This window comes from Lepidochelys kempii, chromosome 3 (assembly GCF_965140265.1).
Source record: "Lepidochelys kempii isolate rLepKem1 chromosome 3, rLepKem1.hap2, whole genome shotgun sequence".
Lineage (NCBI taxonomy): Eukaryota > Metazoa > Chordata > Testudines > Cheloniidae > Lepidochelys > Lepidochelys kempii.
The window spans coordinates 163,045,348-163,069,719 of record NC_133258.1 but is presented as its reverse complement, the minus strand read 5'-3'; the positions used below and the strand labels follow the sequence as shown (position 1 = coordinate 163,069,719).

At 38.2% G+C, this 24,372-nt stretch overlaps 1 protein-coding gene across 18 annotated transcripts in view; it reads right to left on the bottom strand.

Moving 5' to 3' along the window:
- The window catches only part of GPATCH2 (G-patch domain containing 2), a 182,898-nt gene that overhangs the window by 129,210 nt on the left and 29,316 nt on the right, over positions 1-24,372 (bottom strand). For 15 of the 18 annotated variants that reach the window (XM_073338878.1, XM_073338877.1, XM_073338876.1 and 12 more), the window contains exons 4-5: positions 21,385-21,564; positions 20,451-20,530 (exon numbers count right to left, since the gene is read on the bottom strand). In XM_073338878.1, the coding sequence (XP_073194979.1) occupies positions 20,451-20,530; positions 21,385-21,564 (260 nt within the window). Of the gene's footprint in view, positions 1-15,919; positions 15,937-18,171; positions 18,272-20,450; positions 20,531-21,384; positions 21,565-24,372 lie in introns of those variants that run through there. The other 3 variants (XR_012158237.1, XM_073338893.1, XM_073338880.1) reach the window with 3 other exon arrangements.

Sequence of the window (24,372 nt, the reverse complement as noted above, 5' to 3'; positions counted from 1 at the left end):
AAATAAAATCTCACTTAATAGCGGTTAAGATAAAGATCGGATAGTGATTAGCTTAAATGCCACTGAGAAAAGCATAGTAAACTCCTCTCAATTCTTTAACATTGTACACAGCATGATAAAGAAGCAAACTCTATGACTATACTGTCAGACTCTTAAAAATAAGATACTTATCCTAGTCTTCCAAACAAAAACGCTGAATGTAGACCAAAATATATGTTCGGTGTAATACTTAAATGGTTTTCTGACTTCATGGAAAAATTCAGTTTTTGTTGCAGTCTCATTCTTTTTCTGTTGCTCAGACTAGTTTTTTTGCTATAGAAAATCTGCCTTATGATAACCTCCTTCAAGTAATAAATTCTTAAATTTATTCTATATACTGTAAATTGTCTTTAACGTTTCACAAACAATTACATATATGATTACAGTTTGTTAAAAAAAGTTAAACCAATGCGGTACTTAAAAAAATCCCACACTTCTGATTTTATTTTTTTTAAACCTAACTATAAAATAACATCTAAAATGACTAGGCCTGAAAGATCAGAGAAAAAAATTCTATTTATTTTCTTTATGTACTGGACAGAACTCTAATCTGACCTTGTTTATTTCTTTTCCCTGCATTGTCACTCTATTTCCCTGTTTATGAAGGTCTGTCACAAAGTAACACGGGAGAATAAACCATTTTCTTTAAAAAACAGAATATGACTAAAAAATACCAACTTTGCAAGACTCCCAAAACTTTTGAGGGCAAGTGGTAGTACCTAGTACTACTTTTAACTCAGTTGTATTATATTTCCTCGATTTCATATTAATAGTGTCCCTTAAACATCTCACAATAAATTGGGACATAATATTTGTACAAAGAAGTTTTCTACGCATGACAGTCTCATAATTTGGTTTTACTGTATATCCTATCAATAAATAGTAAGAAAGCTTTAAATGTTATGTAGACATAAGCAACCCATCTGGACAGTCTAGGCATTTGATCTAAAACTATTCACTTAATGGGTTATTTTAGAAAAGGTTTTAATACAAAAAGGAAGGTTGACATAATGGTTATTCAACAGATGACAGTAAATTAGAAAATAAATGGATAAATACATATTTCTCAATTTTGAGAATTGAAGAAAAGTTAAATTTCCTTGCTTTTTAATAATTTGGAGAGATGCCATGTCAGTGTTACAGCAATAATGAAAATGACTCAAATAGTTATAACTAAGTTATTCTGATAATTGTAAATGGTGGTTCTAAAGTCAACAAAAAACCCCATTTAGACAAGGAACTATATAGTTAATCTATAGAAAAAATATTGTTCAAAATCAGTTTAAGTCTGTAATTCACTCAAGGGACTCAAATTGTAAAGGGCCAAATAGAGCAGTTTTTTTGAACTGCATTAACTATTTGTATTTGTTCTTTAGCCATCCATGGTTACAACATGGAGTTTGAAAACTCATATGGTGTCAGTACAGAAAACAATTATATTAATATGTTTTCAAATACATTATTCTGGCATTACAAATGGAAAAGCCAATGTACAACACCAACATACAAATACTATGCTACAAGGATTTTCACTTTCCAGTGACAAACGGTCAAATCTAGGATTATTAGTTTACTAAGAGTCCTCCATGTAATTACCTTTCCACTGCATGGTTGCTTATTTATCATATTTTCTTTTTAAAAATTACTATATCAGTCTATGTAATTCTTTATTCTATCTTGATTTTTGCTATTGGCTAAATATAGAATATATTAATATAAAATAATATTCACTTCTGAAACTCCTTCCATCTGAAGATCCCAAATGGTTGTAACATTAATCAAATACATCTATAAGCCAATGAAGGACGAAAGGGCCCTATTGAATTCAAGTAAATATCACAGCATCCACTACTGGTAAGCAGAAACTGTTTATCAGCTCATACCAACCCTCCACAAAATATGAAGAACACCATATCCCTGAAGTTGCAGGAAGAATTTTAAGAGGCAGAATGGTTACCAGTGCTGGAATCTGGGCAGGATATTAAGATTAACACTTCATATTAGTCAGTACAAGTGGTCAGAACCTCAGCTTTACATCTCATCTGAAAGTTTTCACCTTTTGCAACATAATGTCTTTAATGACATATTGTTACAGTGGTTCAGTGCTGACTCAGACGATTCATTACTTTTCCCTCTATCTTTCTGCATTACTGTATGTTCCTTGGAAGTCACCCACACTAGTACTCACCCTGACTGAAGCAGCTTAGCTTGTATGATATCCAGAACCACTGAATAAAGTGGTATGGCAGGTGGCATGGACAGTAATGAAAAAGTCCTGAGTGCCAATCAAGGCTTGACAAAGACACCTTCTGTGGTCTTGGGAAAGTCACAACTTCTTCCTCTGTTTCTGCATCTGTAAAATAGGTAAAATACTGACCTACCTATCTAATACAGGAATTAAAAAGGGCTCTGAACATTACTCCTGGGGGAATTCTGCACCAAAAAATTAAATTCTGCAAAATTCTGCATATTTTATTTGTCAAAATAACACAATATAATCATGCCAACTTCAACTACTTTGATAATTTATTTCAAAATAACGGTCAGCAAGTATGTCTGTAACAATACAGACAACAAAGATTCAAGTATTAATATTTTTTTTTGGACAAATAGTCCTTACTAGGCATATTAAGACAGAACTTTGTATAATAATAATTCATTTAAACTACAATACAGAAACATATTTCCCGCATCCCTCAGAAGCAGTGTAAAGGCTTGGGGGAATCTAGGGTAACGGAGGAGCTGAGGAAGCGGGAAGGAGCCTAGGAGTGAACCTCAAGATTTGTTGGGTGTGAGTGGGTGAAATATGGAACAGGTTTTGGGGAGGCAGTGAGGGGGAAGGATTGTTAGGGAGTTGGGGCACTTCCCCCATGCAGACCCTGGCTGACTCCTTGCCTCTCCCATTCAGTCAGCACATCTGCCTCTGTCCCCATATCTCCCTGTAGCTCTCCTCCCCCCTACACCTCCCTCCTCATGTGGTCCCACAGCACCCTCCCATTCAGCCCCTGGCTCAATGCTCCTGTGCCCCCACCACAATCAGTCTCCCCCACACTAGCCTTTCTGAAGGCCACTTGGTATGACCCCCAGCAGCCCTGTGTGCCCCGTGCTGTCCGTCACAGGTCTCCTCACCTGGCCCCGCTGTGAGGAAAGCAGCCTCTCACCCCTTCCCAGGCTGTTTGCTCCCAACCGGAGCCAGCTACCTTCTCTTCTGACACCACAGAAGCCCCTGGTGGGCAAAAGGTGTAATTGTAGTGCCTCTCCAGCAGAATATATATTCAGCTGTGGGGTGGGACCTACAGGGGACATGAATTCTGCACGTGTGAAGTAAGGCAGAATTTCCCCAGGAGTAGAACATGAAAAAGGCTACATAAGGCCCATGTTTCATCATTATACATTTGCATTACTGTTTAAGAATTGCTGGTGCAGAGATCTCAATCCTGCAATCCTTCGTCATGAAGTATTCCCTTGGATCTCAATTACTTCCATGAATAAAGACTGCAAACTTGGGTTCAGTGACTGAATCCCAGAGAAGTCAGTACTAAGTAAGTTAAAGATTAGTTTCAGCCTTAAGGGTGACCTGTATTTTAAAAATTAAACAACATGTAGAGCTACTGTACATGTCAAATGCCGAAAGTTAACAGGATTCAGCGTTGTTGTAGCTATATTGGTCCAAAAGTTAGCAGGATGGTTAAAGTCAGGAGAAATACAAAGTGGGTGAGGTTGCTGTTTTTGAGGTTAGCAGGGGGATTTGGCTCAAAGAATTTTAAACACTGCAAGAAAAGAAGTTTACTCTCAGTGGATAGTCAATTTTCCTTTGCTTCAGTGTTTGGGAAACTGAAATGTTTAATTTCATATATAACACACACACACACACACACACACTTTATTTGCAAGCCATGTTTAAGTCTGAATTTCACAACTTGTTTCTTAAGTCTTTCCTCCCCATTTAAGGCTTCTAAGACCAAACTTTCAGTGGGCCTGAAAATTAGATCGACAAGTTTGTGGGTGCAAAACTGAAGCACTTGTAAATGATTGTAGGCTCAGTTAAGGATATTGACTAAATATCTGACCCTTAATATATCATTTAGCTTTCTTTACGTCTGAATAACTAAAGTCACACATCTCAAAAAAAAAAATCACGGTGTTATAGTAGAAGAGCATTTATCTCATTTTCATAACATAGCTTGCACTAAAAAAGTGACAAACTGACCACAGCATTTCAACTGTGGCCTCATTTGCCCATTACATGCTGCAGTACTAGATTAACTCGAATAAATTTACTCTATTTTCTGAGCCCCTAGATATGTCTCCAAATGACAAACTGTTAAAGATTACGCTCAAGGTTTAGTTTCATTCATCACCCTCAGAGCTGCCTCCTGCACGGTATTTTGTAGCACGCGTGTATTGCGCACACATTAAAACCAGTGCATAATAAAAATATACACTATACTATACATGTACAAAAGCAAAAATATAAACTGATATTGCTTTAAATCACAATCCAAATTATGAAACATTCCAATTCCCAGTTTGGATTTCGTGGCAACACATTTAAGGCTCCTTTATATGAAAGGGCAGCTGAAACACATGATGTCTAATCAAATCAGGAAAAAAAGTATCAATAGCTCAGCTGCTAGAACAGGTCTGGAAAACAAAGGAAATGCACAGGAACACAATACGGTAATAAAATCCTTGGGAGTGCTGCACAGTATTATGAGTGTGGAAAGCATGCGTTTCAACAGGCCTTGTCTCGGTTAGGCATTTTAGCCACTGGTGGCTATATACCAGTTCATAACCTCTCAGCAGACAGACTAATACAGCAAAACCTCAGAGTTATGAATTGACAAATCAACCACACCTCATTTGGAACCAGAAGTACGCAATTAGGCGGCAGCAGACACACGCACACACACACACACACACACACACACGCACACACAAAAGCAAATGCAGTACAGTACTCTGTTAAACTACTAAAAGAATAAAGGGAAAGCAGCATTTTTCTTCTGCACAGTGAAGTTTCAAAGCTGTATTAAGTCAATGTTCAGTTGTAAACCTTTGAAAGAACAATAACGTTTTGTTCAAAGTTATGAATATTTTCAGAGTTACGAACATCCTCCATGCCCGAGGTGTTCGTAACTCTGAGGTTCTACTGTATCACCTTAAGCCATTATTTGTTCCATGCAGCTTATCACTGCTTGAAACCAGGGTAAACCTGCACCAATCAAATCACAGTTTATATTGGCTTTGCCAACAGTTTTGTGGTTTGCCCCAGATCAGGTATACTGGTGGCTGGCCACTGATAACTACAGTCAAGAGAAATACTGAGAGTACATAATGCCAAAGTTGAAAGTGTGTTGTCCTTGGTTCTAAGGCTCATACCTGAGATAAAAATGGATTAACAGAAGAGCTCCCACCATTTCTTTAGTGGATCAGAAATCTAACAAAGCACCAACACAAGGTAACTACATAGCTATTTTACAGGGGGTGCCAGTTTTCCTCAAAACCGAAGGGGAATTAAGAAAATATACAATATCACCAGACTCTTGGGAAACAGACTTGGGTTTTACAGACAAAGCCCAAGTGCCACTGAGATAGGTTAGCACTGCCAGAGATACTCCATAACACCAGCGGGGTGTGGACAATTGGCCAGGTGTGCCCAAGGGTCCTCCCCTTGCTACGATCTAGCACATGGGGAAACAACTTCCCATCAGCAACTGTAAGGAACATTAAAGCATGCTTCCCTCCAGAGAAGCCCACGATAGTCCCAGAAAGAATGATTCAATAACATCTTTGCTCAGCCACTACAGCTTTGTATCTTTAACATTTCACAGGAACAAAACCAAAGCGCAATTAACTTCTTTACCAAGGGCAAACAGGTCTATTTTACAGATGGGGAAACTTAAGACAGAGATCAAATGGACTTGGCACCATCACAAAAGAAGTCAATAGCAGTTTTTGGAACAGAACTCAGATCTCCTAGTTCTTAGTCCCCATGCACTAAAGATTAGAGCACACTAGTTTTCTATGTAAATTCCTCCAATTGACTTTCAATTGAAAATTTAGCTCATGACAAATACGGTCTTGTTACATGCTACTTTAATTTGTTCCACCCCTAACTGATCTTGAGCTTTCCTGATATTAGGTATCTGAAGTCAAACAGGAAGACAGTGGGTTTTATAGGCCATCAGAATAATGCTACCAACAACTTCAACTTTGGCTTTCTGCCTTTTAAGCATTTTAGGAAGTACACTGTTTGTAAGGTTTCTTTGCTTTAGCCAACAAAAGAATAAATGAGTTCTTCTACAATGTCACATCCTTTCCAAAGGACAACACAGAAAATATGATCTGTATCTCCACATTCAGAGACGAAAGGCTATTAATTTACAGTTAATTTTACAAGATGCCGCTGCTGCTAAGCAGTTATTTATAAGAATCTTCTCAGAAAAGACAAATGGCAAAATTAAAAAGAAAAAAGAAAAAAAGAAAAGAAGTTTTTATATTGAGTACCGTATGTCCAGAGATGAAGAGCTTGCATTAAGGTTTAATTTTCTGAAATCCAGCAAAACGCATGAAAAAACCACCATAAAGATACACTAACAGTCTCAGAACCAAAAGTTAGTGGCAAATTCCAGAAACATGGAAAACAGCTACTGGAGTAAGACAAAGTGTTTCTTTTTTATGGTAAATTGCAGAAATTGGGAAATCATCTTGTTTCTAATTCTAGTATCAAAATCGGAAGTAACTATTCTTCTCTTCACAGACATGACTATGATAGTAGTTTTAAAAATAGACTGAAGCTTTTCCACGAAAAAGATGCTCACTCAAGGGCAAAGAAAGATCAAACATTTGGTATACCCTGGTTTAGAAGTAAACTATAAAGTAATTGACAGGTTTCAGAGTAACAGCCGTGTTAGTCTGTATTCGCAAAAAGAAAAGGAGTACTTGTGGCACCTTAGAGACTAACCAATTTATTTGAGCATGAGCTTTTGTGAGCTACAGCTCACTTCATCGGATGCATACCGTGGAAACTGCAGCAGACTTTATATATACACAGAGAATATGAAACAATTCCTCCTCCCACCCCACTGTCCTGCTGGTAATAGCTTATCTAAAGTGATCATCAGGTTGGGCCATTTCCAGCACAAATCCAGGTTTTCTCACCCTCCACCCCCCCCACACACAAATTCACTCTCCTGCTGGTGATAGCCCATCCAAAGTGACAACTCTTTACACAATGTGCATGATAATCAAGTTGGGCTATTTCCTGCACAAATCCAGGTTTTCTCACATCCCCCCCCACCCCCATACACACACAAACTCACTCTCCTGCTGGTAATAGCTCATCCAAACTGACCACTCTCCAAGTTTAAATCCAAGTTAAACCAGAACATCGGGGGGGGGGGGGTAGGAAAAAACAAGAGGAAATAGGCTACCTTGCATAATGACTTAGCCACTCCCAGTCTCTATTTAAGCCTAAATTAATAGTATCCAATTTGCAAATGAATTCCAATTCAGCAGTTTCTCGCTGGAGTCTGGATTTGAAGTTTTTTTGTTTTAAGATAGCGACCTTCATGTCTGTGATTGCGTGACCAGAGAGATTGAAGTGTTCTCCGACTGGTTTATGAATGTTATAATTCTTGACATCTGATTTGTGTCCATTTATTCTTTTACGTAGAGACTGTCCAGTTTGACCAATGTACATGGCAGAGGGGCATTGCTGGCACATGATGACATATATCACATTGGTGGATGTGCAGGTGAACGAGCCTCTGATAGTGTGGCTGATGTTATTAGGCCCTGTGATGGTGTCCCCTGAATAGATATGTGGGCACAATTGGCAACGGGCTTTGTTGCAAGGATAAGTTCCTGGGTTAGTGGTTCTGTTGTGTGGTATGTGGTTGTTGGTGAGTATTTGTTCAGGTTGTGGGGCTGTCTGTAGGCAAGGACTGGCCTGTCTCCCAAGATTTGTGAGAGTGTTGGGTCATCCTTTAGGATAGGTTGTAGATCCTTAATAATGCGTTGGAGGGGTTTTAGTTGGGGGCTGAAGGTGACGGCTAGTGGCGTTCTGTTATTTTCTTTGTTAGGCCTGTCCTGTAGTAGGTAACTTCTGGGAACTCTTCTAGCTCTATCAATCTGTTTCTTTACTTCTGCAGGTGGGTAGTGTAGTTGTAAGAAAGCTTGACAGAGATCTTGTAGGTGTTTGTCTCTGTCTGAGGGGTTGGAGCAAATGCAGTTGTATCGCAGAGCTTGGCTGTAGACGATGGATCGTGTGGTGTGGTCAGGGTGAAAGCTGGAGGCATGCAGGTAGGAATAGCGGTCAGTAGGTTTCCGGTATAGGGTGGTGTTTATGTGACCATTGTTTATTAGCACTGTAGTGTCCAGGAAGTGGATCTCTTGTGTGGACTGGACCAGGCTGAGGTTGGTGGTGGGATGGAAATTGTTGAAATCATGGTGGAATTCCTCAAGGGCTTCTTTTCCATGGGTCCAGATGATGAAGATGTCATCAATATAGCGCAAGTAGAGTAGGGGCATTAGGGGACGAGAGCTGAGGAAGCGTTGTTCTAAATCAGCCATAAAAATGTTGGCATACTGTGGGGCCATGCGGGTACCCATAGCAGTGCCGCTGATCTGAAGGTATACATTGTCCCCAAATGTGAAATAGTTATGGGTAAGGACAAAGTAACAAAGTTCAGCCACCAGGTTAGCCGTGACATTATTGGGGATAGTGTTCTTGACGGCTTGTAGTCCATCTTTGTGTGGAATGTTGGTATAGAGGGCTTCTACATCCATAGTGGCCAGGATGGTGTTATCAGGAAGATCACCGATGGATTGAAGTTTCCTCAGGAAGTCAGTGGTGTCTCGAAGGTAGCTGGGAGTACTGGTAGCATAGGGCCTGAGGAGGGAGTCTACATAGCCAGACAATCCTGCTCTCAGGGTGCCAATGCCTGAGATGATGGGGCGCGCAGGCCCCCAACTAAAACCCCTCCAACGCATTATTAAGGATCTACAACCTATCCTAAAGGATGACCCAACACTCTCACAAATCTTGGGAGACAGGCCAGTCCTTGCCTACAGACAGCCCCACAACCTGAACAAATACTCACCAACAACCACATACCACACAACAGAACCACTAACCCAGGAACTTATCCTTGCAACAAAGCCCGTTGCCAATTGTGCCCACATATCTATTCAGGGGACACCATCACAGGGCCTAATAACATCAGCCACACTATCAGAGGCTCGTTCACCTGCACATCCACCAATGTGATATATGTCATTATGTGCCAGCAATGCCCCTCTGCCATGTACATTGGTCAAACTGGACAGTCTCTACGTAAAAGAATAAATGGACACAAATCAGATGTCAAGAATTATAACATTCATAAACCAGTCGGAGAACACTTCAATCTCTCTGGTCACGCAATCACAGACATGAAGGTCGCTATCTTAAAACAAAAAAACTTCAAATCCAGACTCCAGCGAGAAACTGCTGAATTGGAATTCATTTGCAAATTGGATACTATTAATTTAGGCTTAAATAGAGACTGGGAGTGGCTAAGTCATTATGCAAGGTAGCCTATTTCCTCTTGTTTTTTCCTACCCCCCCCCCCCCAGATGTTCTGGTTTAACTTGGATTTAAACTTGGAGAGTGGTCAGTTTGGATGAGCTATTACCAGCAGGAGAGTGAGTTTGTGTGTGTATGGGGGTGGGGGGGGATGTGAGAAAACCTGGATTTGTGCAGGAAATAGCCCAACTTGATTATCATGCACATTGTGTAAAGAGTTGTCACTTTGGATGGGCTATCACCAGCAGGAGAGTGAATTTGTGTGGGGGGGTGGAGGGTGAGAAAACCTGGATTTGTGCTGGAAATGGCCCAACCTGATGATCACTTTAGATAAGCTATTACCAGCAGGACAGTGGGGTGGGAGGAGGTATTGTTTCATATTCTCTGTGTATATATAAAGTCTGCTGCAGTTTCCACGGTATGCATCCGATGAAGTGAGCTGTAGCTCACGAAAGCTCATGCTCAAATAAATTGGTTAGTCTCTAAGGTGCCACAAGTACTCCTTTTCTTTTTATAAAGTAATTGTAAAAGTTAATTTGTGTGGCCAAGTTAAGATGAATTAAAAGAGCTTGTCACCCTGAATAAATTTCTAAGGTATGTTTTCAAAAATGTAATAAGCCCACCTGGGATTTCTGAGACTAGTTCTGGAAGCAACCACCTTAATGAAAAGTTATGCCCAGGGTTTAAATACAGCCGGAGCCGCCTGGAACAGAACTCTGACAAATATTTTCAAATCCCTTGGGAGCTCGGACGCATCTCTCTCTGCCCCCTCTGGGGGCCTAAAGCCCGGAGTCTCCCAACCCCACACCTGACACCTGGGCCCTGAATGGGGGGAGCGTGGGGGGCTCTGGGAAATAATCGGAGAATTTAAGCCCTGTTATGCCCTTTTTGGTACTGTACTAGAAGAGATTTTAAACCAGTTTCCAACATGGCATTAATGTTAGGCTCACAGAAGAAAGTTATTGCTTAATATTTTAAATAGTAAATGATTTGGTTAATTATTACTTTAATAGTTGAACTTTAACCAGAATGTCCAATATGAACTTCACCGGCTGTACAATATTGATGATTTTAATAATTGGTATTACGCAGCTGTGCTTAGAAATATATTTTTGTATCTTAATCAGTGCTGCATGGAAAGGCCTACCTGCAGTTGCATGGTAATATAGAGTTGTTATCTCTACAAAATAGCAACTAACTGACATGTTAGTCAGACTTACTTTTTGTTAAGCACCAATTGCACTCGGTGTTTTACTGGCATGTTTAAAGACACTGTCCACATCCCGAGTTTACTATCTGGGTAGACACCACACAAAATACAAGAAAGGGGGAAAATGGAACATGGCATAATACCAAGAAAAAGTAAAAAAGTATTTTTATGTAAACTTTATATATTATTCTTCCTTTGCCTTCTGTAATCACAATACATTCCCACACCCATGAGAGAGAGAAGCCAGATTATGATTTCACTGTTGCAGACTTCAGTATATAAAATAACCTTAGAATACATAAGTGGTGGGGAAAATTAAAATTTGTAAGGATATTAAACACATACAACCCCAAAGAACTCCACTTCCAAAAATTCTGGAATACCTAATATTATTATATTTTATGACATTTTCATGGCCTCAGTTTTTTGATGTACAAAACCTCCTTGTAATAACTCCCAATTAGAGATATAGTATTCTCATTTTTTTAAATCTGGGTTTCATTATTCTCCTCCACCCCCTGCCAAAAAATGTAAGTTCTTTGTTCCAGATCTCACATTTTCAATTAAACCAGACCCAACTTTTCTGCAAACGAGTCAAATGTATATTGTAGATTTTTATTACCTGGTACGGCAGTTTCCAAAATTTCATAAGTGACCACTATTTCAATTTATTTAAGAGTTAGGTCTCTTTCTGGTTAAATGGACTGACTCAGAAGCAGTAATCGTTTGTGGTGACCATGGAAGAAATGGATTAGAAGAAAAAAAAAGACATGTTCCATGCATCATTAAATGCCCTTTGGCTGTAAAGTCAGCTGAGTAATCTGTTACTTTAACTAATTTTAACTTTATGATTTTTCACTGTATTTTGGAATTGATTTAAACAAAATTAGTGTTTGTTAGCAAACTGAATTTGGTATCTGATTTTTGTGGCAACTGTTTGGTGCATGAATTATGACCTCAGGGGAGCAGAGAAAAGGTAGAGTACTTCTTCTGCCTGTTTGCAGGATCACTGGCAAAAAAAAGGCTATGGTCTCCCTCAGACAAGACCCCATACGGACTAGTAAAGGTCAAGGTGGGCGAAGGAAGCCAAGTAACATAAGATGGAGAGGTTTTTTTAAGTTTTATCGTATCTAAAACTCAAGTTACTTTGAGGACCGCCTTCAACATTTTAATCAGTAAAGTTATAACCGATTCTTATTCTGACATTGTACTTTAAACCAACCCGCTTACTATTTGTGTATCAGTTTGAGAACAATGGATCTATGGGATAACAAGGCACCATTATAATTAAAGTTAATTTTATGATGGGTCAACTAAGCTGTTTTTAACACAGGTTAGGAAAAAAGTCATTAACAGTATTCTATTGGGCTCTCATCATGACAGTCAGAAATGATACCTGAGTAGTAGCTCAGCTAAGTCAATGAAAGTTGTAAGGAAAATTCATTTCAGAATTTATTCATGGTGAGAGGTGCATTTCATTTTGTGAAATATACTTCTGGTTTGAGAAAAATGGGTACAGTTCTCTTTTAATCACGACACTTACTACTAGATCCTCTCTCTCAAAACCTTTTCTTCAGACTTACAATCCTCAAACTTTTTTGTTCTTTAATTGAATTTTTTAATACCCAGTCAAAGGTTGTAAGGAAATATTCCTTTGGATAACAGACCCTGTTATAGCTCTACCACCATTTAACACAATTTTCAAGTTATTTTAACCAGAAACATATTTTTAGAAATCTCTAAAGAAATTCTATCAGTTCTTCAATTATAGAAACATTAGGAGCAGAAGCACTTAAGTTTGCTCTCATAAAAATTCTCACAGCAAACAAGAAAAAGTGCACAGATATTCCTGACCCACATGGAAGAGTCCCTAAAAATCATGAAATGGCACCCAAGAGATATGGGCCTCTCCAAAGCTGAGCTGGAGGTTTCTTCTCTGAGCATACATCATCTCAAGGCTTCTGCTAAGATTTTCCTGAGAAACCTGTGTCCTGCTTGGACCATATTTTAAAAAAGAAAAGCAAACAAACCAAAGGAAATTGAAGCAGAAGTGCTCTTCAACCAGATCTTGAGGAAACACACCTCTCAGATTTAACTTTCCTCATTTATTATGTCTCCTAAACAATAAACACAAGACCATATAAGAAATATGGATGTCACGGCTATATTCAAAAGAGCTTACATAGCACAGCAGTATTCAGCCAACAACAGACAGACAAACAGCAGCATAGCAGCAATTCTGAGTGAGCTCAGGGCCTGAAATAGGCTTATCTTACTATCAATTCCAGGACTAGAGACTAGGAATAGGGAGGAAGATATGGCAGAGTCCACAGGAAGTGCAGCTTGTATAGGTCAACTCTTTTTAAAGCTTTGTCTACTGCTGTCATTTCCTAGATGCCAGGCCAGAAAGAAAGCGGAGTTAGCAAGAGGCACAATCAATACTTAGAGAACTCAAAGCTCATCACGATTACTTCACTTTTCAGGAAATAGGCTGTATCTGGAGCCAAGTGGAGTTTGGCAATAATAAGGGCCAAGAACAGGAGCATCAATATTTTAACATTCACACTCATTTCACTAGAAAACTTCCACAGAAAATGATTATATTAACACAATGAGCATCAAGATGAGCAAAAACATCTGAAAAGCTTCCCCCACCCCACAACAGTAAGAACTATCAATTTCTAGTACCTTTAGTTCATAGTACTTATTTTTTCTTTCATCAATTAAGCCTTTCACTGACATATCAGTAACTTAAACTAAAAATTAGACATCTGGTAGACTGAACAAAAACATACCATTTTGATCCACTGCAGGAAAACTGGATCCACCTTTTACTGTGATACCAAAAATATGTAATTGAATAAAGAGAAGCAGAATATGGATTCACAATTCTAATAAATGTGAATGTCAGACTCATTACATCATTTTATTAAATACAGAAATATCTTTGGTAACTTGATGGGGATCCGAGAGATAGTAACATATGTGATGATATAGCTAGACGTAGTATCCTGAAAACCTGTAGTATTAAAGAATTAATACTAATGACTTGGATAATGGAGTAAAGAGAGTGCTTATAACATTTGCAGATGACACCAAGTTGAGAGGGGTTGAAAGTACTTGAGTACAGGATTAGAATTCAAAAAAGACATTGATAAATTAGAGAATTAGTCCAAAATCAACCAGATGAAATTCAATAGAGACATGTGAAGTACTACACCGGACCCTCGCTAGAATGTGGGATTTGGGATCCATGCCAAGTACCATGTTACAGCGGGGACTGCATTAAAATGAAATTACTGTATACAGTAAATGTCACATCCATAAAGTATAGAAAACCTTAGAAAATAAACTCCTACTGGAAGAAAACAATAAATGAGAAAAGAAGTATTGCTTTATTAGAGATTTAAAGTAGACATTACAATAAACTAGTCTAGTTTTTCTTTAAAAAGTCGGTAAGTTGCTTTTGCTTCTTGCTGCTGTGCCGCTTTTGCTTAGCAAACTGCAAAAGACTACGTAGCTGCATAATTTTTTATAGGCTCAACGTCTTGCATCTCAAACCATCTCAAAGCAATCACTAAGCTGGCTACTGTCGCAGTTGATGTTGGAACAACGTCCACTTCATCTTCCTCCTCTTCTTCCACGGCGGAAGCCAATTCTTCAGCTTCTGGAATGTTGTTTGGTCATACTTCCTGAAGAATTTGGTCATCATTAGACTTTCAGGAACAGGACAAAATTCTTCTACTTCATCGTTGCCGCTTATCCAGGACCAGATATTTTGTGGCAGAACAGTTACCCCGAGCCTGGACAGTTGCTAGCACAGCTCCTGCATCCACTCCATGTCTGTTCTTCCAACTTCCTCCACTGTAAATCCCTCAAATACCTCGTCAGACTGTGATCTGTTTTCTTCATTTTCTTCCAGGAGCAGGCGGCCAAACAACTCTTCCAGTCCCACCATCCAACAGCAGTTTATCGTTTCAGCATGTAATAAATTCCAGGAATCGCTGCCAATGTAAAAAGTCTTTTATAGTCAACTTCTTCAGAAAACCGGTGACAGACAACTCACTTTCTATCATTCGTCATACCAAGTTCCGTCGATTAAAAATGCTTAAAAATGGAGATACCACCTTGATCAAGGGGCTGGATTTTGGAAGTTGTGTTTTTAGGTAAGTATTCAACCCGTATTTTACCGTCACAGGTTCTGAGTCTTTCGGCTGGAGGATGTGCTAGACAGTTGTCTAGCAAAAGAACGGCCTTTTCTTTTAAGCGTTTTGCCCGCAAATGCTTTTGCACAAAAACAAATTCGGTGAAGAACCATTGTTCAAAAATCTCTTGCCATCCAGGAATTTTTGGAGTACAAGAATGGCAGGCAATTCACAATTATGTGATGAAAGCACTGAGGCATGCGAGACTTTCCAATGCACAATGGTTTTAATTTATGCTTGCCTGTTGCATTCACACAAAACAATAAAGTAAGGCGATCTTTTACCAGTTTATATCCTTCTTTCTTTCATTCATCTGTTCTGACAGCCAGGGTTTTATTGGGCAACATTTTACAATAAATTCCTGTTTCATCTGCATGGTAAACCTATTCCTCCGAGTAACCCTCTGTCTGGTAAAATTTCCCTTAGCTTTGCAGGGTACGATTGCGAGGCGTCGGCATCAGCAGAGCATTTTTCTCATGAAACTGCAATCTGAAAGATTCAGTGTCTTTTCTGAAATCGCCATAGCCAACCCGAACCCAAATCGCCTTAAAATTGCTGAATTCGCCATTAAGTTCCCGGTCGAATTTTTCCATTTGCATGGCTATAAGCAGACCAGGATCAGAATGCCTTTCTGCTGTTCTTGCACAAACCACACATACACTGCAGAATCAAGATTGGCATCATTCGCTAAACGGGCTTGTTTTCTTTGAAGGCCATGTTCTTAATCCAGGTTATGAATGTAAGTTCCAAGCTTGTAAGTATTCTTTAGCCATCCACGAAAGGGGGACTTGTTAATGTCAATATCGCGGCTAACCTTTGCCTGGGTTTCGCCATTTCTAAGTCATTCGACAGCGTCCAATTTCTCCTGCATCGAGTAAGCCTTCCTTTTGCCCGACATTTTTGACATCTTTCTAAAAGATAAATACTGTACCTGTAAATTTTTATTACATTACATTTGTATGGCGTTCTAGGCCTAAAGCAATCTTCTTAGGGCTTGTCTACACGACCTTGCAGGGTCGATCTAAGATACACAACTTCAGCTACGTGAATAGCTGATGCTCTACTGTCCACTGCACTTGCGCTTCTCGTTCTCGTGGAGTACTAGAATCAACAGGAGAGAGCTCAGCAGTCAATTTATCGCGTTTCTATACTCAAAAAAATTGTACTGTACAGTACTTAAATTTGGGATCCATGGCCGTGACCGCATAATATCCAAATTCTTGTTATTTCAATGCGCGTTCTAGCGAGGGTCCGGTGTACACTTAGGAAGGAAAAAATCAAATGTGCAACTACAAAAAGGGAAGTAACTGGCTAGCACTGCTGATAAGCATCTGGGGATTAGAGTGGAACACCAACTGAATACGAGTCTACAATACAATGCAGTTGCCAAAAAAGACTAATGCCATTCTGAGATGTATTAACAGGATGCAAGACAGAGGAGGTAATTGTCCCGCTCAACTTGGCATTGTTGAGGTCTCAGCTAGAGTACTATATCCAGTTCTGGATGTCATACTTTAGGAAAGATGTGAATTAATAGAGAGAGTCAAGAAGAGGGCAACAAAAAAGATAAAAGGTTTAGAAAACCTTACCTAAGAGGAAAGGTTAAAAAACTGGACATGTTTAGTCCTGAGAAAAGAAAACTGAGGGGGACCTGTGAACAGTCTACAAATATGTTAACAGCTGTTATAAAGAGGATAGTGATCAATTATTCCCCATGTCCACTGAAGGTAGGCCAAGAAGTAATGGGCTTAATTTGTAGCAAGAGAGACTTAAGTTAGATATGAGAAAAAACTTTCTAACTATCAGGGTAGTTAAATTCTGGAATAGGCTTCCAAGGGAGATTGTGGAATCTCCATCACTGGAGGTTTTTAAGAACAGTTGGACGAACACTCATCAGAGATGGTCTAGGTTTACTTGGTCCTGTCTCAGTATAGATGACTGGACTTGATGACCTCTCAAGGTCCCTTCCAGCCCTACATTTCTATGATTCTATAGTACTACCCCTCAGGCCCACTATATTTTAATTTCCTATAGTAAGAATGCTGTACATTTGATATAATGGGCACATTAAAAAATGTGATCAGAGTAAGATAAATCTAAGTATGCCAACTCCCATTGAACTCAGCGGATTTTCATGTAGTACACCTACTAAAAAGAATCTAATATCAAATGCTGGTATGTAGCATGAGTTACAAAAATAGGCTTATGCCATTTTTACAGCTTTGGAATTAAAACATGCCTAGTACAAACACGAAGCACTTTAAGTAAAAGGTTTAGCGTACAGAAAAATTACACAGGTATTTATAATAATTAAAAAAAGAACTATGTTAAAAATGTTGAGGCTGCAAAGTAAAGCATTCATATCACGAAATGCCAAATTTAAGGCTGTCTTCCAACCTTGTCGCTACCTCTTTGTGTTTACGTATTACAATATATTAATTTAATTACATAAGCATAAACTATTTTTCTATAGGACCCATGCCTTATTCAGTGTGCAGGTTGGACGATGCGTAGTGAATAGCAGCGGTTCAATGTTTATATTATTCTCACTGTTCAATATATGTCTACCCACTAATGACAGAAACGGAGTCTGTTTAAAATTTGTTCAAATGTAAGAACAGGCCCATTAAAACGTATGTCTGAATATTTTTCTGACAGACGATCTGTGTGCCAAGTTGGGGATAACGTAAATTAAAAACCACCCAACTGATACACAGATATCCCACCCTATAGTCTCAGCCCCCATGTCTTGTAACAGAAACAAGATGCGAAGAAGGCATTCAGTATTATAAGAAGGTGCTATCCCCAAAATACAAAATGTAATAGGTAATTATGACAGCTGGTGATCTTACATTTAACATGAATTTTGTTTCCTTAATAGAGGAAGATCATGTAACAAAGTATTACCATAAATAAAAAATTGCACTTCCACAGCACCTCAGAAATGTTTTCAGGATTTCATTAATTACCATGGTCTTGATTCTACAACAGAATTTCTGCCAGTAGACCCGTGCATCTTTGTAGAGCCCCATTGTCTTGAGCTCTGCAAAGATACAAGGGTTCATCCGCACTGAACTTATTGCAGGATTGGGGCCTATGTGTACAATGTATATGTACTTAGACTAAATATAATCCTTATAATGTGTGTGTTATACACTGGCATACCTCATTGTAGAATGTCCATTTTTCCCCTCTTCTTCTTTTCAAGTCTGTATCACTGCTCTTGAGCAGACATCACAGATTCATCTCCGTTAAAAATGAAAAAATTAGGTCACCATCACATTCTGTTCAATGGGTTCAGTCTGCAGTATTCTTCTTTGCTCAGGATATTAATCTTTCTAAAAGCATTCTAGCTCTTCAGTGTAACAATCTAACAGCAGTAATCTAATTACTTCTTGTTCTGCGTTATCAGACGTCACAGGTATTAAATGGTTTTTTTCTTTTTGTCACTGGATTGGTGTATTTAAAAGATTGTCTTTGAAAATCACTCATTGATAACACTCTGAAAACAATCTTGTGTGTTCTGACATGAAGAACCAAAATTTCCAAGTTGGATGTGATGGGTGTGCCTGCAAAAATAACCGGACGCCCAGGATGCATGCAGACCAGGAAACTGTTCAAGCTAACAGCTAGCTGTACATTTGCCCATACTTCCCCCCCTAGATATGGAGCTTTGCAGGGTATTTTACCCTCCTTTGAAACTGTCTCTAGGAACATACCACACAGTCAGAATATAAGGTAACAATAAATTTACCATCTAGTGATAATTCAGTTATCTTTCTTTAATGAATAGCATGAAGTTGTTATACAGGAAACTACTTTATTATTAATACACATGAGGTTTTCTTGAAAAGGAGATGGGTGCTTATAACAATCCAGAACTTGTAGCAGAAAGCAACACATCTCTTGTTATATATACACATATGCAGTATATTCCCATCAACTGAAATTTAATCACCTTTTTACTATTTAGAGGGGAAAGGCAGTTTTTAAGGTGGTTAAGCTATGTATCATCAATACCATGAAGCTAACCTATCAGTTGTAATAGCTCCTATAAAATACCAGAGCGAGATTGCAATAAGACTAGAAAATGGGCTACAAATCCCAGATATGTTCAAGTAAGCATTAAACCAAAAATAAAAATAGGTAGATCTGAAACCAAGAACTAGATAGCATTCATCTAATTCATGACTACTAAAGGTAGAATTCATAGGCCAAGGTTTTAAAGTGTCTTATTCATCTCTGAATGGCAATTATTGGACAAAGATTTCAATTACAAAATTTCCCTTCTTCCAAAAGGGTTAAATTTCCAGTACAGCTTTTCTATGCTCTGCATATGTAATACCTTTTACAGTTTCCATCATCACGTTATTCTAATGAAGCAAATTAACAGTGTTCTCTGATAAAGACGTTAGAGGATGAGGCTGAAGGCCTTGGAATTTATGATTCGAGGATATGGTTACTACCAGAGAGAACCTTCAAGTTATTGTATTGAAATGAGCTCTCCCTTTGCCTCTCAACTTCCATTCTGATAAAGAATTATAGCTCACTTCTGTGAGTCCTTTTTTTAAACATTATTTTAAAAGCTGTCCCTCCTTTTTCTTTCACTCTCCCTCTAAAAAGAGTTTTCAAACCCATACAGTTTTATTTGAAAAAAGCAGAATTGGGAGTGGAGTGGGAGAGGCAGTGATAACTGGTTTTTCTCTCTTCTTTATCAACATTGTTGTTCCTACAACTGAGGGGACCTTTAATAACAATATTTGTGCTTAGAGGCTCTGGGGATTTTGTGATGTGCATATATGAGTATTAGATCACTAACTTCATTTTAATAACATATGGCCTAAACAAAAAAAAACAAAAAAAAGAGACAAAGTTGAAGGTGAAAGAGATGAGAGTTCTCCACAGAAAAAAGAACAGTACATTAATCCTATGTGCCACATACACTTAGTATCAGGTGCATTTGAGTAACTTATCAGTTTTGATGCTCCTTTACAAAAAGGCAAGTTAAAAAGTAAAAATAATCTCTCTCTACAATGTGATTTGCTTTAGATAAATATCCCTTTCTTCACATACATCTGCCATATACTGAAACGTGCATTTTTCTTTGACTTTTTCCCCCCTACAGTTCATAAGGTAAAGCATTAAGGAACAGTCTTCTAATTAACAGTTTGTTTGGATCATTCCATTATAATATCACTGCTGAAAGGAGAAGAATTAAAAACAAACATAAAAGTGTTAGAAGAACTAGCTTACAGTAGAGTCTTACCATTCCAATTTGCACACTGTAAAAGAATGAATCATTTCAGCTATATACAAACATTAAGATATCAATGAAAGAGGAATATGCATTTGGTTTCTGTTTGTTTTGTTATAATAATGGAAAACACAGTTCAAATTGGTTTGAATGAAAAAAAAGCACACCTACCAGTGTAGCTGGGTTTCCTGAAACCTTTTTGATGTTCCTTGCTGGCATTCCATGAAGATGACTAAATCTACTCTGGAAACCTACAAGCAAGCATTAGAGCTCAGTTTAAGAAGTATTTTATATTACAGACAATCACATTCCTAAAGTTACAGTAGGAGATGGGAACCAAAAGGAATATAAAACATTTTCTTTCAATAACAAAGAATATTTTAATTTGTTGTTGATTTTATAGCTGCACCATTTTGCTTCATTTCTAAAGCTACTGAATTATTTTATGAAAGCTGTTGAATTACAAGCTTAGGCCTGATTCTGCAAACCCTGACCCACACAAAGTGTACATTTGTACTGATCAAGGGTTGCAGATTTGCAGTTTGTGTAGACATATCTGTGCTACCTTTAATCTAACTAGTTTGCTAAAACAGTAGTGAGGACACAGAGGTGTGAACTTTGGCATAGTCTGCACAAGTGAGTACATATCCGGGGGGGGGGGGGGGCTGGCTTTGTGCAACCCACACTGAAGCCTGAGCTGATGTTGCAGCGCCCTCACTGCTATTTTTAGCAACCTACCTAGACCACGTATGTCTATACAAGCTGCAAACTACATTTTGAATCCGACTGCAATGTAGATGTTCCCAAACAAATACACTGAAGTCACGGCAATCAATGGGACTCCTTGTGGGAGTACAGATTTGCAAGACAAGGGCCTAAGAAAAAAGAATCAATCTCATACCTTCTGAACTTTGCAATCATTGGCAAATTTCTCTCTCATTCCCAGTCTTAGCACTGCTCTAAAAGTTTTTTTGAAAATTCTCAAGCTGATGAAACTCCAAGATCAAGACCAACCACAACATACTTTACATATCAGATGCAGGCTACAGACATCTTTCCATTGAACCCCAGCTACTATATTATTCTGCCTTTGAGTGTTACTAACCTCTCTTCCCTGAATGGGACATAAGAGGGAAAGCACCAGTTAAGATACTTTCAAAGACTGGATCAGGCAATTCTTTCTCCAATTCCGTTGAGTCCTGTTCCCACCAGTGACCGACCCCAGTGATTCCACACGCACCGCCAGATTCATTTTCATGAAACCAGTCACTCTGCTCATCATCACCTGTGTAAATATAATAACCACCCCCGCCCCCAAATACAGGTTTATTATCCAGAGAAACCACGCTTGTAATCACAATCTCTTTTTCTTGCTTTATAGTTGTACTACAATTATTTGTATATAGCAACTCTGCTTGGAGAATACGTTTTAATAGCATAACAAGTAATGCCATCAATAAAAACACACAAAATGTTCTGTTTTAGAACCAATTTAGAAAAGTGAAAAACAATAAAACTGATTAATCCTTTGGTGGTAACTGCAGGGAAATCCATTTAAATTACTGCACTTTCCCCATTAACAAAAAAACAAGCCTTAATCTCCTGCTGGGAATTAAAAGGTATAAAACTGTGAAACCAGTTCTTTGAAGCTGATAATGGTATATAATTAGCGTAATTTCGTGATTTGTATGGCATGTAAAAGGGGGGAAAATCATGAACAGATGTGACTAAATAAAATTAATCTGATTAAGTTTATTAAGAAATAAGTTTTGAAAAAGTGGATTTTAAATGAAAAGTGACAGTACCATGAAATATACTGAGAAATGCACTGTATTGCATTATAAAGTTGGACATTTTTAACAAAAAATATTTTATGGACATTTTCAGTAAATATTAGAGACAATCGCAAAAGCAAGAAAAATTCAACATTAAATAACATCAAAGTCTGTCTTTAACTAATCTGATATAAAAAATAGTCGTAGTCCCCCCCCAAAACATTTAATTAAAGGTGAACTGCTAAGTTTTAAAAACACTGTTTTGTACAAACATGTAGAGGTAGTAAAAAAGAAGAGTACAGAGCACTGTATTTTAAACAAAACTTTGAGGCCATCATTTTATCACTGAGGTCCTGAGCTGCTAATTCCCACTTACTTCCCTCCATTTAGAAGGAAATCCATTAAATCCGACAATATCCTCTTAAGACTTCACTAACTGTCCTTAAATCCAGGAGTTTTAAAAGAAGTATGCTATCAGACTGGTACCATGCCTGGTAGTGTAGTTGCACATAACCTAACATAACTATTTCCATGTATAAAACTGTACCGTGCCTTTCACATTTTTAAATCTGCAAGACTACACGAAACACACATTACATGAATGTTTAACGTTTAATATGCATGGGATAAAAACATTTAAGGAAAATTATTCATTTAAATTTGTTTAATTAAATAGGTGGCTTTACACAGTCAAGTTTATGTCAGCCACAGAATAACCTACATATCAGATGTATTTTGTGAAGTATCCAAGCATATTTTAATATTTGAATATGGGATAATCATGTAACATGATCAGCAATTTGTTACTTCCACTTTGATTGTGCTAAATGTCATTGTCACTCTGACAACAAAAAGAACACATTGTCATGAAAATCCAAGCAGAGCCTTGAGGAAAAGTGGAAAAACAGATATTACAATAATCCACAATGATTTAATTTTATAATTCAAATGTGAGGCAATTCCCCAATACCAGGCCAAGCATACCACTACTGGCTGAAAGTGCTAGTTCTGGCCTGACTGAGTCCATATTAAGAAGAATCAAGATCATCTCACTGATCCCTTACGGATTAAATTATAAATTGATAGGTTCCAGAAAAGGATAAGAGAAGAAATAAGAAGAGGGGAAAAAAGCCACCTGTAAAATGAGCAATAACACAGAAGTGGGGAGGACGGGGAAGCAGGAGGCGGAAGCTGGAAACAGGGATTTTTTGTACACCTAATATCTATCAAGGAATTCAGCATATTTCACTCTCCCAATTCTCACACTGGCACATATCTATTTTGCTGTGACTTTTCACAAAGTCTGTCCCTCATTAATTCTATCCTCGCCTTCCTCAAGGTCAAGCTAAGTTTCTCTCTATGGATCTAATCCATGATGATCCTCAACAGAGCTAGAAGAATAGTGGTGGACAAAAGCATGCAAATGTTTTAGCTAATTTTGTACTATATTTCAATCTGGCTCTATTCAAACCCCTTTCGTTTAGTTTTTCACAAACTCTTGTACTAGTGAAATTTGTTCAAATTTGTTCAGAAAGTTGGTTAAAAATGAAACAGCCTATAACTAAGAAATGAAATTTGTGAACAGAAGAAAAGGATAAAGCAATACTAAAAATGATTTGTAATTAACAACTCTGCCAAGCTCAAGCCCCAACAATTGGGACTGATTATTCAAATTAGGCTGATGTCTGATATGGAGAAAAGCAGATTTTCTTGTACCCAGATTTAAGTTCAGAAACTGTGGGGAAGAAAAAAAAACAGATAATGAATGGATCACTGGTGGCTAAACATGATTTGTAAACAGCAATCTGCTGCCCAGCTTTTGTGTAGTTACTCTCTGTGATCACACTTCCATCAAGCAACAGACTGCATTGAAAGTTCTTCAGCATTAAACAGACTGGCAACTACTGGTACTGTATAGTATGTAGAATAACAATACTTATACCTCAAAAGGAAGTTAAGTATAAATTATTTCAATTTTGGTTATTGGGAAGCTACCACACAAAGAGATGAAGTAATTTGCTCAAGGCTACACAGCAGGTCCATGGCAGAACTCGAAACAGAACCCGAGCCTCCTGACTTGCAAGATGTTGTTTATTTGGCCACTTACTCGTATCTAGGTATTTGACTGTTTAATTAAGAGTATGTCTACACTGGCAGAGTTACAGCACCAGGAGTTACAGCGCTGCTCAGAGAGCGCTGAAGGGAAACCGCTGTCGTGTGTTCACACTGTCAGCTGCCTGCGCAATAGCATGTTCACACTTGCAGCGGTATTCGGAGCGGTGCACTCTGGGGGCAGCTATACCACAGAGCATCTCTTC